This window comes from Callithrix jacchus, chromosome 12 (genome assembly GCF_049354715.1).
Source record: "Callithrix jacchus isolate 240 chromosome 12, calJac240_pri, whole genome shotgun sequence".
Classification (NCBI taxonomy): domain Eukaryota; kingdom Metazoa; phylum Chordata; class Mammalia; order Primates; family Cebidae; genus Callithrix; species Callithrix jacchus.
Genome location: NC_133513.1, coordinates 71,924,703 through 71,939,396, shown reverse-complemented (window position 1 = coordinate 71,939,396; position 14,694 = coordinate 71,924,703). Strand labels below are relative to the sequence as shown.

The following is a 14,694-nucleotide window of genomic DNA, read 5'->3' as shown; positions in this document are numbered from 1 at the left end:
TGTTGAACAGATGCTGAGCAGAGCTTCTTTTCATCCAGTCCTCAGGGGAGCTGGTCAGTCAAATCTGCCAAAATTCTCTGCCTCTGTGTATCCTATCCCTTGGGGGTTTAGCAAAAAGGGCAATAATCCTCTGAGTCAGAGAGCAGACCATCCCTCATCCTTCACAGCAGCTGGATACTACCGTGTCCCCTTGCCCCCTGATGTATGGGCAGACAGTACTAAATATAATGGAAAGCCAAAATACTTAACTGGAAACCCTTTGTCATATTAAGTAGATCTCTCTTTGCTTCAAGCTGTAAAGCTGATGAGTGTTCTCAGAGTCTCTGAGATGTCTTTGCTAGCGTCTTTGATCTGTGAAGGAAGAAGAAGAGGACTGGTTGCAGGGTAAGACTGGCCCAGTCAGTATTCAGGGCAAATATATATATATATACTTTTTAAAGGTCAATATGTTTTTAAAAAATCCTTTATTTCCATAGGTTTTGGGGGAACAGGTGGTGTTTGGTTACATGAATAAGTTCTTTAGTGGTGATTTTGGAAATTTTGGTGCACCCATCTCCCAAACAATATACACTGTACCCAGTTTGTAGTTTCTTATCCCTCACCCCCATTCCATCTTTCCCCCCAGTCTCCAAAGTCCATTGTTTCATTCTTACGCCTTTGCTTCCTCACATGATGTTTGGTTTTCCATTCCTGAGTTACTTCACTCAGAAAAGTGATCTCCAATTTTATCCAGGTTGCTACAAATGCCATTTTTTCGTTCCTTTTTATGGCTGAGTAGTATTCAATGGTGCGTGTCTATATATGTGTATATATTAATACACACACACACACACGTGTGCACACACATATGTATACCACAATTTCTTTATCCACTCATTGATGGACATTTGGGCTGGTTCCATAGTTTTGCAGTTGTGAATTGTGCTGCTATAAACATGAGTGTGCAAGTATCTTTTTTGTATAATGACTTTTTTCCTCTGGATCAGATGGTAGTTCTACTTTTAGATCTTTAAGGAATCTCCACACTGTTTTCCCTAGTGGTTGTGCTAATTTAAATTCCCACCAGCAGTGTAAAAGTGTTCTCTTTTCACCATATGCCTGCCAGCATCTATTATTTTTATAATTTTTTGACTGTGGCCATTTTTGCAGGAGTAAGATAGTATCACATCATGGTTTTGATTTGCATTTCCCTGTTCATTAGCAATGTTGAACATTTTTTCATGTTTGTATCCCTTATCTTAGGATGTATTTGTGAGAGAGGCCCTCACTTGGAACTTGTTTGTATTCTTACATTTTTCACAATTTCAGCGAGCTTGCTTACCTGGTGTTTAAGTCCACAGCTAACTAGAAGTGGCACTTTAGAGGCTTGGAGAAGGTATATTTAGGCCACCTACTCTCTGACATTATCAGTATAGAGCACAGTTGAAACCTGATGGGAAAATAATAAAAAGGTATAAAAAGTAAAAACTGATTATAGTCTGGCAATAGAAGGTAGAGAGGTAGCGGCAGCTGTGAACACCTTTGGATGCCTGCAGCATTGTAATTCATGGGCATGGTGATGGGTTAGACCATGTCTCTTGTGATTTAGGAAAGATGGGGAAAAAGTATTCTCAAATGTCACAGAAAGCTCTCTATGCTTAATGGTTAACTTACATTTTGTTGTTGTTTTGCTTAAAGATACAAACTTTAGTTTTTTTATGGTGGTCTATTCCCCAGAGCTGAGGTTTTAGTGCACATCTTATTAATCAGCCTTTCCCATAAGCTCTCAAAAATTATTTGGACTATTTTTTTCTTCCTTTAGGGAAGTTATGAAGAGAAAGAAAAGACAGTGAGTGATTTGTCATCTTTTAGGATATATGCGTATATATATATAGCACATTGCCCAGAAAAAAAAATATATATATTTCCAACCCCCCCAATTGGCTTATTTGACTTTAATAGTTCAGCATGCTTTTTTGAGCCTCTACTGAATGTTGTGTCCATAACTGCATAGCCAACTAAGACCTAAGAACACCACTGTCAGTTTAAAGTCAATACTTTAAATATGTATAGTTAATAGATTACTTATAATATAGCATTTATGAAGTTCCTTGTATCTAGAGACCCCCTGATCGTTTGTGCTTGGAAGTGTGAATAACCAGGGAAGGCAGTGACATCATCTGATTCTAAAGTAAGTGTCTTAAGGGACTTACTTACAAAGGGACCTGTAAGTGCAGAGGCTTCAATGTTGGAAAGGGCGTGGTATATTTGGAGAAGACTGGGAGGTATATGTGATCAAAATGCTCAAGGGAGAATGGGGAAGGAATCAGAAAGAAGAAAACAGTTAAAATCCTCTCTCCTGGAGTGATAATTTTGTGGTCAGTGGCATTCTACTTCCAACAACTTCCTGGCCATCTGACGTTAGGTAGTTTACCTTGATTTCCTCATCTGTACAGTCAATGGTGCTAACTGTGTCAGTGTCTAGGAGAGCTTTTCTAAGAACTAGATGAGGAGATACAGGGGTCTTGAGCACACCACTCAGAATTAAGTCATTCTCTCCTTTTTCTCGTTCTCCTCAGGACCCCTGGTGACATCCTTGTTACTTTCATCCTGACTGACAGATGCTGAGTAGAGGCCTAGGATTTGATAGGAAGCGGCTGGCTTGGGAATGCCTTTGAGTAAGCAACATTTGGTTTGCTCCTTTCAGACAGGAGTTCTCCTTGAGAGCACCACACTCTAAACCTGGGTCACATTTGTTCCATGGGCTTCTAAAGCTAATTCTGTATTATGTAGCACTTATTTTAATGTTCCAGTGGGTTATCTCTTCACCTCAAAGATTAAACTGAGAACTCCTTCTGGCAAGAATGAAAGGAAAGGAAGAGGGGTTGTTGGCCAGCAAAAACAGAATACAAGAGAAACTAGTGCCCAGAACGCCCACATCAGCACACCACATCCACTCCAAGGAGGCTTTTCAACCCCAAACATCCAGCCAGGGATTTTAGGTAAGGATTGGTTTTTGTGTTCAGTGTTTGTATTGGACGTCTTAACAATTTTTCCTACTCCTGTGCTCCACTCCCTTCTCCCCTTCGCCTTCTCTCAACTCAGTGGATTATTAGAAGAAAGAAAGCAAGAATCACATCTGAACACCTTTCGTAAGAACTATATGAAATTACCAAGGCCTCTCTAAGGAAGATGAATTTGGCCCCAAAGCCACTGGCCTCTTGGCTTGCCATGGAGTTTGTTTGGAAGTAGCTACTTCTCAGGCTTTCGCTAGTTTACCTTTTGTGTTTCTAAGAAAAGATTTTTGTAAAAAGATAAATCAAGACATTCCGCTTTTTAGGGTTAGCCCTAAGAATTTTCGGTTTGGCTCTTCTAATTTTTCCCTTCTCCAAAGGGAGAAGGGAAATGGACCTGGACAGGTTTGATGAAAGTACAGTAGAAATGCTGTTTGTGTATATTTAAAAGTTACATTGAAAGGGAGAAAACAGCACTTCAAGTTAAATAAGTTACATATAGAATACAGTTTATACATCTAATAATATTCATTTGGAGATGGTAGGACTCAGTGTTCCTCTACACAGTTTCCTGGAAGTTCTTCAGTCTCAAAACTCTTTATACAGTGTTACATTTTTCTTCTTGTTGGAGTTCATCTCTTCACAAGATATATGTGTACATGCCGTGACATTTAAACATGCAATTGAAATGGAATGTCTTTTTTAAAAATTATACTTTAAGTTCTGGGATACATGTGCAGAACATGCAGGTTTGTTACATAGGTATACATATGCCATGGTGGTTTGCTGCACCCATCAACCTATCATCTACATTAGGTATTTCTCCTAATGCTGTCCCTCCCCTAGCCTCCCCAGCCCCCAACAGGCTCCGTGTGTGATGTTCCCCTCCCTGTGTTCATGGGTTCTCATTGTTCAATACCCACTTATGAGTGAGCACATGCGGTGTTTGGTTTTCTGTTCCTGTGTTAGTTTGCTAAGAATGCTGGTTTCCAGCTTCATCCATGTCCCTGCAAAAAACATGAACTCATCCTTTTTTCCTTTTTTCATCCTTTTTTCATGGAATAGTGGCTGTATACTATTCCATGGTGTGTATGTGCCACATTTTCTTTATCCAGTCTATCATTGATGGACATTTGGGTTGGTTCCAAGTCTTTGCTATTATGAACAGTGCTGCAGTAAACATACATGTGCATGTATCTTTGTAGTAGAATGATTTATTATCATTTGGGTTTATACCCCAGTAATGGGATTGCTAGGTCAAATGGTATTTCAGGTTCTAGATCTTTGAGGAATTGCTACACTGTCTTCCACAATGGTTGAACTAATTTATATCCCACCAACAGTGTAAAAGTGTTGCTATTTCTCCACATCCTCTCTAGCATCTGTTGTTTCCTGACTTCAGAAATGTATTTCAGGAAAATATTTTTATGAGTAGCTCTCAAATAAAACTTTGGAAACTGTAATAACTTAAGATGATTTTTAATCAATTGGAGTAAGTAGTACATAAGCAACCATGATTGCCTAGTGAAAGAACATCAAAGTCAATGTATTTATTGGTTCTGATGAAGAGCCTTCATTGGAAAATTTATTTAAAAACAGTAGATGTAGTGTCCAGTTCTGATGTCAGGTTTAGATAAATTATCTTTGGCTAAGGTTATCTTGTATTTTGCCCTGTAACTTTGAAATGCATTCTGTTATGTGATGCCAGCATGTGCTTTTCCTGACTTGCTGCCCTCTTAGGTTTGGCCCTGGCAGATTGAAAGACTCTCCAAGTTGGCCAACCCTCATGGTGAACTCTTTGAGCGTGATAGGCTGAAGGCAATGGTAGGAACAGCCAAGATGACTGGATTCTAGTGTTGAAAGAGGATGAGGTGAAACTATTCAGAACAGATGCAGAGTGAGTTATTTCAATTGATCCCGTCTTTGTAGGCTTCTTTTCAACTGTAGAACTGCTTCTTTCTTTGGCTTTGTATGTTTATCTTTCCCTTAACTTTCTAGTCATAATATATTTGAGTCAGCAGAGCTTAGAATTTGTGCCTAATTTGCACAAATACAGTTTGGAAACTTAAAGGTCAGGGAAGTTATGTGCAAATAGGAAATTTAACTTAAATCAGAACTGTGTATTTCTGAAACCTGAACCCGTATAACCCGGAATCACTAAGCCAGCTGCTAATTTAGCATTGAAACAGTCTAAACTAGAAACAAATGGGTAGCAAGTGTAGTTTTGGCTGGACTCTTCCAGCGGATCTTACTTTATGTGAAGCCTAAAATAGGGTTTTAATCACCTGTGTTAGTGAAATGTTTTGAAATCATTTTTGTTTGGGGTTTGTAAAAATAAAATGCTGCTGATATTGCCTTGCTCTTTTTGGGAAGAAATGTTTGCTTGATTCTGGTCATTTTTAGTATCCAGCAAAGGTATCCACTTCACCAGTTGCTCATTTCTTTACCTCTATCTCTCATTGCTGTGTATCCAGTGCATTCTAGACTTGGTTGCAGCTCCAGATCAAACAATTTGATTTGAGAATCTGGCTTCCCAGTTTTCTTATTTTTGTTTCATAGACTGCAAGATTTTAGAAAGGCATGCTGTCCAGTTCTAAATGGTATACTAAGAATTCAGAGATTTGCATAATTTTATTGGAAGGAAACTTTGTTTCTCCTGGGCCTATCAAAATACCCAGCTCATGGAAGATGCTTAATTACTTTTTTGTTACAGTTAGATAATCTAGTTTTATTTATTTTTATTTTTTTAATTTTTATTTCCAGTTCTTATTGTAAGTTCAGGGATATGTGTGCAGGATGCACAGGTTTGTTACATAGGTAAATGTTTGCCATGGTGGTTTGCTGCCCAGATTATCCCATCACCCAGGTGTTAATCCCAGCATCCACTAGTTTTTCTTCTTGATTCTCTCCCTCCTCCCACCCCTGCCCTCCAACAGGCCCCAATGTGTATTGTTCTGCCCATGTATCCATGTGTTCTCATCATTTAGCTCCTACTTATAACTGAGAACATGTGGTAATTGATTTTCTGTTCCTGTGTTTGTTTGCTAAGGATAATGGCCTCCAGCTCCATCCATGTCCCTGCAAAAGACATGATATCATTCCTTTTTATGGCTGTATAGTATTTCATCATGTGTATGTGCCTCGTTTTCTTTATTCAGTCTATCATTGATGGGCATTGAGGTTGATTCCATGTCTTTGCTATTGTAAATAATGTTGCAATGAGCATGTGTGCATGTGTTTTTATAACGGAACGATTTACAAATTCCTTTGGGTATAAAGGAATGGGATTGCTGGGTTGAATGGTATTTATGCCCCTAGGTCTTTGAGGAATTGCTTGTCTTCCACAATGGTTGAACTAATTTGTACTACCACCAACAGTGTAAAAGTGTTCCTTTTTCTCCACAATCTTGCCAGCATCTGTTGCTTTTTGACTTTTTAATAATAGCCGTTCTGACTGGTATGAGATGGTAATCTCATTGTAGTCTTAATTTGCATTTCTCTAATGATCAGTGATGTTGAGCTGTTTTTCGTGTTTGTTGGCTGCGTGTATGTTTTCTTTTAAGAAGTGTCTGTTTATGTCCTTTGCCCACCTCTAAATGGGATTGCTTTTTTTCTTGTAAATTTATCTAAGTTTCTTATAGATGCTGGATATTAGATCTTTGTCAGATGCATGGATTGCAAAAATTTTTTCCTGTTTTGTAGATTGCTTGTTCACTCTGTTGATAGATTATTTTGCTGTGCAGAGGCTCTTTAGTTTAATTAGATTCCCATTTGTCAGTTTTTGTTTTTGTTGCAACGTGTCTTTATCTTGAAATCTTTGCCCCTGCCTATGTCCCAAAAGGTATTGCCTTAATTAAAGACTTGTCTAATCAAGCTGATATGGACAAGCAGTATTCTATTTTTATAGATGATCTTGTTGGAAGCCAGATTTAAGGAGACTGGAGACTAAAAATGTATCATTTCCATGGGGATTTCATTTTTAATGTAATGCAAAAACAGTGTTGATATGAGCCAACTTTATTCGTTGTTATAATTCCTCAAACAAACTATGCATGAAATTGAAAAGCACAAGTCTTAAATGTTTATCTCTGTCATCTATATCTATGTCTACCTGTAGTTATGTAGCACATATCTATATTTGAATATGTAGAGAACAATGCTAGAAGGATAAAATAGCAACAGGGATTATATGTGAGAGATGGGAAATGTGAGAAAACCAGATAGCCAGAGGAAAACAATATGACACCTTTGATCCCTCACATGGAGTTTGAGAGAATGAAATATGGTGAACGTTTTCCATTGTCATTAGGTATTCTTTGATAGCATGGTTATTATGTAATATTCTATCATATAGGTATTTGGTTTATTTAGGTTATCTTTGTGCTTAAGAAAGCCAAAGCAGATAATTGATATTTTACTTTGGATCCTGTGTTTTCTAACTTTTTGTTTGTTTTTGTTTTTTTGAGACGGAGTTTCGCTCTTGTTACCCAGGCGTTTTCTAACTTTTTACCTCAAAGAAAATCATGACACAGCACCTTAATGTGGTCTGAATTTTGGAAGCTGTATATTCTTCTTGGTTGGCTTACTCCCATTCTGCCTCTGCTTTCTGTTCCCTCTCTGCTTTCTTCAGTTGTAAATAGAACTATCTTAATGGTTATGCATTGCCAACTTTTATGGTATTGGATTCAGTTTATAGCATATGTAAGTGGTTGACTAATGTTTGTTCCCTTAAATACTTTTCTTACAAGAAGAGGTAGTTAGATTCTGAATTTCATCCAGTTTTCATCCAATACAAACACCAATCTGGCATTTGTCATTACTGAAGATATTGATTTTGCAAGGCAGAATTCCTGCAGCTTTTGAGCCCTTTCTAGGCGGTTCTTAGTGGTTAGATGACAGTGCTGGATAAGAAGGAATAGGTATTTCTGAGGCCCAGATGGTCTGAAAGAGGTTTTGCTAATGCTCCTAAACCAATTTGATGGACTATAATTCTTTGTTTCTTTTGGACAGGCATGGGTAGTATAATAGATGGCAAGGTAGGGGTTGTTGGTTTTTTTTTCAAAGGCTTTATTATCAGGTGGTATGTAATTACCAAAGCAAATCTTGCAGTGAATTCTGCCTCAGAAGAAAACCCTTATTAATGAACAGGGTCCAGTCGTATGACTCTTCTGTAATCTTTGTGAGGTGCCTGCTGTCTGTCCTTAAGGTACTGTAATAGTTCTGTGCATGAGATGTCTAGTTGAAGCAGAAAGGGAAGTTGTTCAAACAGCATAATTGACTCTTGGTTATTCTTTGTCATCAAAGTCCTAAGCTTAGGGTACTGATGCTAAGGGGTTGAAGCATTGGACATTATTGGTTTGTAGATCCATTTAATTAAGGGCAGGATTACCCTATAGTATTTCTAACCACTTGACATCTGACAAAATTCATGTTTACCCATGAGAAATAGTTTTTAACATCCATTTCACTAATTAACAAATCCTTTGTTGTTTATAACAAGTAAAATTTGGAGTACACTGACTCTGGAGTGTAAGCCTCCCTGGGAAGGCTTTCACACACTCAGAAAGCACCTCTGGGGCATGTTCTGAGCTGGAGTAACCCACCACTCCTAGGATGAGGGTCAGAACCATCCTATGGGCATTTGTTACATGCACTGCACTGAAATATTTAAATATAATTACAGACAGCACAACAGAAGGATGTTTTATGATTCTTCCTCTGTGTGAGATCAGGTTGGGAGATGGATTTGGACACAAAAATGTTGAAATATAAGGAACATTTTTGTGGTTGATGGGAAAAATTGGAAACACATTTGATGTTAAGACTATCCTGGAAAACCCAGGACACGTGGCTACCAGAGAACAGGCTCTATTAGTTTGCTTTTTTTCTGGTCAGATGCAGCAAGAAAGCGAGATAAAAATACCAAATACAGTGTCATAAACTTTTCCTTCCCATAAAATATATATGTATTGATACATTAAGGTACCATATGTTCACAAATGCAAAGTTAGTTTTATACATATGCGTAAGTATTAAAATGTATACTACTCTTTCACCTTCAGGAACTGTTTTCAAGCATTTCGGTTTCCAGCCCCTTTTACATTAAAAAAAAATGTTGAGGATCCTAAAAGATATTTTATATGTTTGGTTTATATTTATTGATGTTGACTATATTTTCAGTTAAATTGAGATAATTTAAATAGGTTCATTAATATTTTTAAAAATAACATAAAACTGCATGTTAAAAACTGTTTTATGAAAAATTCCCTATTTTCTAAGACAAAATTCAGCGAGATGAATGACATTGTTTTATGTTTTTGCAAACTTCTTGGGAGTCTGGTATACAAGAAGACAGCTGTATTCTCATGTCTTCTGCATTCAGTCTGTCCCTCTCATCCTTCAGGTAGCCTCTGAAAAACTCCAGTATACATTTGTGAGAAAACAAGAGTGAACGAGCCAAAAATGACTTAGTATAATTTTGAAAATGATTTTGACCTTGCAAACCTTTTTTTTATTTTCAATTTTACTTTAGGTTCTGGGATACATGTGCAGAATGTGCAGGTTTGTTGCATAGGTATACATGTGCCATGGTGGTTTGCCGCACCTATCAACCCATCATCTAGGTTTTAAGCCCTGCATGCTTTAGGTATTTTTCTTAATGGTCTTTCTCCCCTTGTCCCCCACCCTGTGACAGGCCCAGTGTGTGATGTTCCCCTCCCTGTGTCCATGTGTTCTCATTGTTCACTTAGGAGTGAGAACATGACCTTGCTGATCTTTTAAAGAGTATCAAAGATCCTCAGGGTCCCTGGATGACACTTTGCAGAAGTCTGTTCCTTGGTTTTAGTGTTTTATCACTCACTTTGTTATTTGGTCCTAATTGCAACTCCTGACAAGTCATTACTATCTCCATTTTATAGTCCAGGCAAACAGGGATTCTAGAGGACTTGCCCTTGAGTGTTATGAAAGTTCCACAGCTACTAGTGCAGCAAGTTTTTATTTTTATTTATTTAGTGTTTAAAGGTTACTGTCTTATTGCCTTGGAGATTTATGAAGTAGCTGATTTTTTTTTTAATAAGAGATAGGATCTCACTATGTTGCTCAGGCTGGCCTTGGACTCCTGAGAAAACAGAAGCGATTTTCCTGCTTCAGCCTCCTAGGTAGCTGAATCTATAGGTGTGTGCCACTGTTCCATGCTGCAACCAGTTTTAAATGAGAGTCTTTTGATGGCTTTGTTTTTGTTCTTTTTCAACATATTACCATAAATTGTATTTACCCTCTACTTAGATTCAGGGAGAGGGAAGAAGCATTTGTCTTGTTTATGCAAGTTTACAATAAGAGCAGTTTGCAGAGGGTTATAGTTTTGGATGATTTTTTCAAACATTTTCATATCAAGTTTCAATCTGTAATATTTTAATGTTTGAGCATTTATGATAAGAATAAGTGATACTATTTTATATTTTTTTTGGTGTCCGCTTTAAATAGGTTATTTGAGGACAGTCGTTTTATTTTCTCTCTTTATGTGGATTAAATGTCACATCTTTGAAGAGCCGAGTGGATTTGGCAGAGTGTCACCTAGCCCCTAATTAACTATGTTTACACAGTCCGTAGACTTGTGCCCTTCATGGAGGTCAAAGCAAATTTACTTTCCAAATCTATCCGGACCAAGTCTGTTGTATAGAATCTGAGCTTTAAAATTTCAAAATTTCAGTGGACTGATGCTTTTTGTACAGTATATTGATTCTGTAATATTTAATATAAGAGAATAGTGAGTAAAATGATAATTACTAGAAAAGCAGCAGACATACTAAATAAAAGCCTGAATTTTTATTTCATTCCACATACATACAACTACCCTTTCAAATTGCTATAAGAATTTCTACACACTTTTAATTTCTGTGTCATTCTGTATTATCTGCTCACTCTCTGGGAACACATGGTTCATGTATAAGCAACGGATCACACACTGAATGGTGCTGATGCTTATATTGCCACTGTGCATTCTTGCATAATTCAAATCTGGAATTTTAGGTGTCTTACTTCATGCCTCCCATCGTCAACTTCAGTTTAAACTAGAAATTATTATTTATTCTTCTCTGCTTCCCTTCCAAAATACTTACATGGTGTTATACATTGTTATGAAATTGTGGGAGGTATGTATGTGCAAAATACACTGTTTAAAAGGATCAGAATTGTTATAAAAAACCCACTCAGAAGTCAATTCAGATGACATTGTTCAGAATCTTACTTTCCTCATCTAATAAGGTGTCACCTCTGGCTCACTTGCTTGAGGGGGACAAAATAAGGAGAGAAAGTAAGTTATCTCAGATGTCTTGAGTTAAGGGAAATAATGAGTGATTGCTTATTTTTTCTATATGGGATTCTTACATAGTTATTTTAAGGAAGACTTGTGGATGAGGGGAGGAACAGAGCAATAGCTGGTCAGAAGGGGTAGCAGCTGAGAAAATGAGGGAAATAAGCAACAAACAGGCAGGCCAAAAGCAAAGGGGGCTCTCAGAAATAGAGAAAGCAACTTTGATCAGATGAGGTAAGTTTCCAGTGTCCAGCTGTCAGCCAGACCTGTGATCTTCACAGTCCTTGTTGGGTTTCCCTGAGCACTTACCATTTAGTGGGTGCCTACCATGTGCTAGACAAGGGTGATTTCCTTTCACACACAGGCACTTAACCCTCACAACAGATCCAAGAGGTGGGTCAAGTGAACAGTAAGGCTCACAGGGGTAAAGTATTTGTTTAGGGGCACCAACTAGTAAGTAGTGAGATTGGGATGGGAACCAACATCCTTCTGATGCCAAAGCCACTACTTTTTCCAGATTTGCTACAAATTTAAAAGATGGGGAATCAAGACTGAGGAGAGCCCACGAAGGAGCAGTAATATGCCATGTACACTAGCTCCTGTAGCTACCTAACAATTCCTACAGCACTTCTCCAGATAAACAATATGGAAGACAGTGAAGTATCTGTTTCCAGAAACATTTTTGAGGAAGTCAGAGAGAGGCCAAAAGGGACTTAAGTTTCTTCAGAGAGGAAGTTGAGAAACTCAAGTATAGCAAACCACTAATGCCAGATGTTATTTATCCAAAGGTTTTTGGCTATATTGCAATACTTTCTGGATCTCTGCTAGTTCTCTGCAATCTTTCTGAAGCTGCTTTGAGTTTTTAAAATATACATACCTGAATTTGAAACCATGGTCATTTAATCTAAAATATGCTCTTAAAATCCTAAACTCTTTGTAATAACAATGGTGGGAGCACAAGAGGAATCATTCTCAATGATTATTTGAAATATTTTATTCTAAGTGGAAAAAATATTTCTTGGTTGGTAACTGTTTCAGCTAGAGGAAGCTGTGTTTTTGCTTTAAAAAAATCGCATTTAGCCCTCTCTTTCTGTGTACAAATAGAATGTTTCTTACTGAAATTTTTAATTGTTACTCCTTAATGGATGCTGAAAGGAGATTTCATTATATTATAGTTGTCATTGACTTTTTCCACCTAAGTGATGACAAAAGTTTTTAAATTTAGTCATAAGGCAAAAAATACTTACTACCCTGTAAAGGGTGTGAAGAGGTGGGTGAGGGTAAAGACAATTAACAGGTTCCCTTATGAAAAAGGCTGTTGATTTGTGATACAAATTTTCTATTTATCCTTCATTTTCTGTGTGTCGTTTTCAGTAACATTTCAGCTTTAATATCTTGACTTTTGATCATTTTCTTCCTCTTCATTTGAAAGTATTTTCAAGTTGTTATTTTTTGTTCCTAAGACTTTAAGTCAAATAATCTCTTGTACTTGTTCCTTTGTATTTTTCTACAAGTACATTGTGTGATCTACCTTTGTCTTTTCCAATATAGGGTCCACATTGTGTTTCAATACATCACCCTAATTGATAGAAAACTCAGGGAGATGTATTGTTCTGGGTAATCTACTTTTCTTCTTAATAAAGAGTCATGAAGAAACTTTATTTTCTTTTTTGACTCTGACTGTTGAAAATGTTCCTAAAACAATAACTGCATTCCTGCCTTAGTAAGCACAGTGGATATGATTGACTCTTGATGGCCGAAAACCTTGTAGTGTTTGAGAGAAACTCCTGTAGATATCACTTCTTCCCAAATGTATGGTAAATTGAGATTCGAAAGAGGTGGGGGTAAACAGCCTCTGGCATAATTGCCAGAGAGGCACAGGATCTGGTTACCCTATCCCCTTGCCCCTCGTCAGAGAGAACCATGCCCCCCTCCCACCTGTGTGTGGGAGTTTAACCTCCCTTCACTTGCAAGTGTGCAGAATTATCTTCCTTTGCTGCTTCTCCCTGAAAGCTAGCCCTCTGTGCCCTCACATAAAGGGGGAGGAGGGCATACCTTGGCAGTGCCTTTAAGATAGTGAATGTTCAGGAAGTGGCTATTATGAAACAAATCCTCATGATATCTAGATTTCTTATGAGTTGATTTCTCATGAAAATTCTGGATCATAATGTTTCAAACTTGAGCCCTGTTGAGAATTGATGATGAATCTAAAGGTCCCTTTCATATAACACACTGGTGGTCAGCCTCACTGGAGCCCTACTGGGACCTAAGGCCTTGTCCCTATTGAGCTCACAGCTGCAGCCCTGCCACCTTGGGTCAGTTGTGCCTCTGGCTTCCTTGCGACCTTCCTTAGAACTGGCTTGAAAGTGAAGCTCAGTGAGTGTCCACAAGGGCAATAGTCCACTCCATGCTGGAGAGAAGACACTTTGACTTTATTTTTGGGTTATGCTACTTACATAAGTAAAATTAAAAATAAGTATTTCTTCCTGCTACTGCTGATGTGTCTCACTCACAGTGAAACTGGAGTTGTCTTCACTAAAGGAGTGGCTGTGGGCATGCAGGCATTATTCACGGTGAACACCACAACATTAGCAACCCATGTGTGGATGGTTGGATCCCAGAGCCTACCAGGGTTTTGCACTCCATCCCCAGGCAGAGAAATTCAGGGCTCTCCCTGGATGTCATCTCATCACTGCTGGCCTGTAACTACCAGGTACGAAGTGTTCATCCCTAATTCTTCCTAATTTTTGAAGTAATGGGAGTTTTTCTTTTTTTTCCTCTCCTTCTGCTGAGCCTGTGAAGTACTTCCCCTACTCCTCAGTTGGCTGAGTTAATCTGTTCTCAGAGAGGATAGAGGCTAATTATCATAAAGGGAGTATGATTAAAAAGGTAAGTTTACCGGGCAAAGAAAGCGCTAGAAGTCCTCCAAAGTAGAAGAGAACAGATTTTTTCAATATTCATTTTTTCCATAATAGAATGTATATACTGTAGCTTATTCTCAATCATTCCAGTTTAGTTTCATGGCTATATAAGAATTAACTGTATTACATTTTACCCTGAATTTTTTTTTAATTGTGATTAAGACACTTAACAAGAAAGCTCTCCTCTTAGCAATTTTTTTTTTCCAGGCAGAATCTTGCTCTGTCGCCCAGCCTGGAATGCAGTGCTGTGATCTCAGCTCACTGTAACCTCTACCTGCTGGGTTGAAGTGATTCTTGTGCTTCAGCCTCCCAAGTAGCTGGGATTACAGGTGCCCACCATCACACCTGGCTAATTTTTGTATTTTTAGTAGAGATGAGGTTTCACTATGTTGGCTAGGCTGGTCTCAAACTCCTGTCCTCAAGTGACCCACCCGCCTTGGGTTCCCAAATTGCTGGGATTACAGATGTG

At 38.1% G+C, this 14,694-nt stretch overlaps 1 protein-coding gene across 12 annotated transcripts in view; it reads left to right on the top strand.

Moving 5' to 3' along the window:
* The window catches only part of BICC1 (BicC family RNA binding protein 1), a 318,114-nt gene that overhangs the window by 43,991 nt on the left and 259,429 nt on the right, over nucleotides 1-14,694 (top strand). Inside the window, exon 1 of one of the 12 annotated variants that reach the window (XM_078345937.1) lies at nucleotides 4,734-4,890. The exons of 10 other annotated variants lie outside the window; for them this stretch is intronic. In XM_078345937.1, the coding sequence (XP_078202063.1) occupies nucleotides 4,884-4,890 (7 nt within the window). In that variant the 5' untranslated portion in view covers nucleotides 4,734-4,883. Of the gene's footprint in view, nucleotides 1-4,733; nucleotides 4,891-14,694 lie in introns of those variants that run through there. One more of the 12 variants, XM_054243035.2, reaches the window with a different exon arrangement.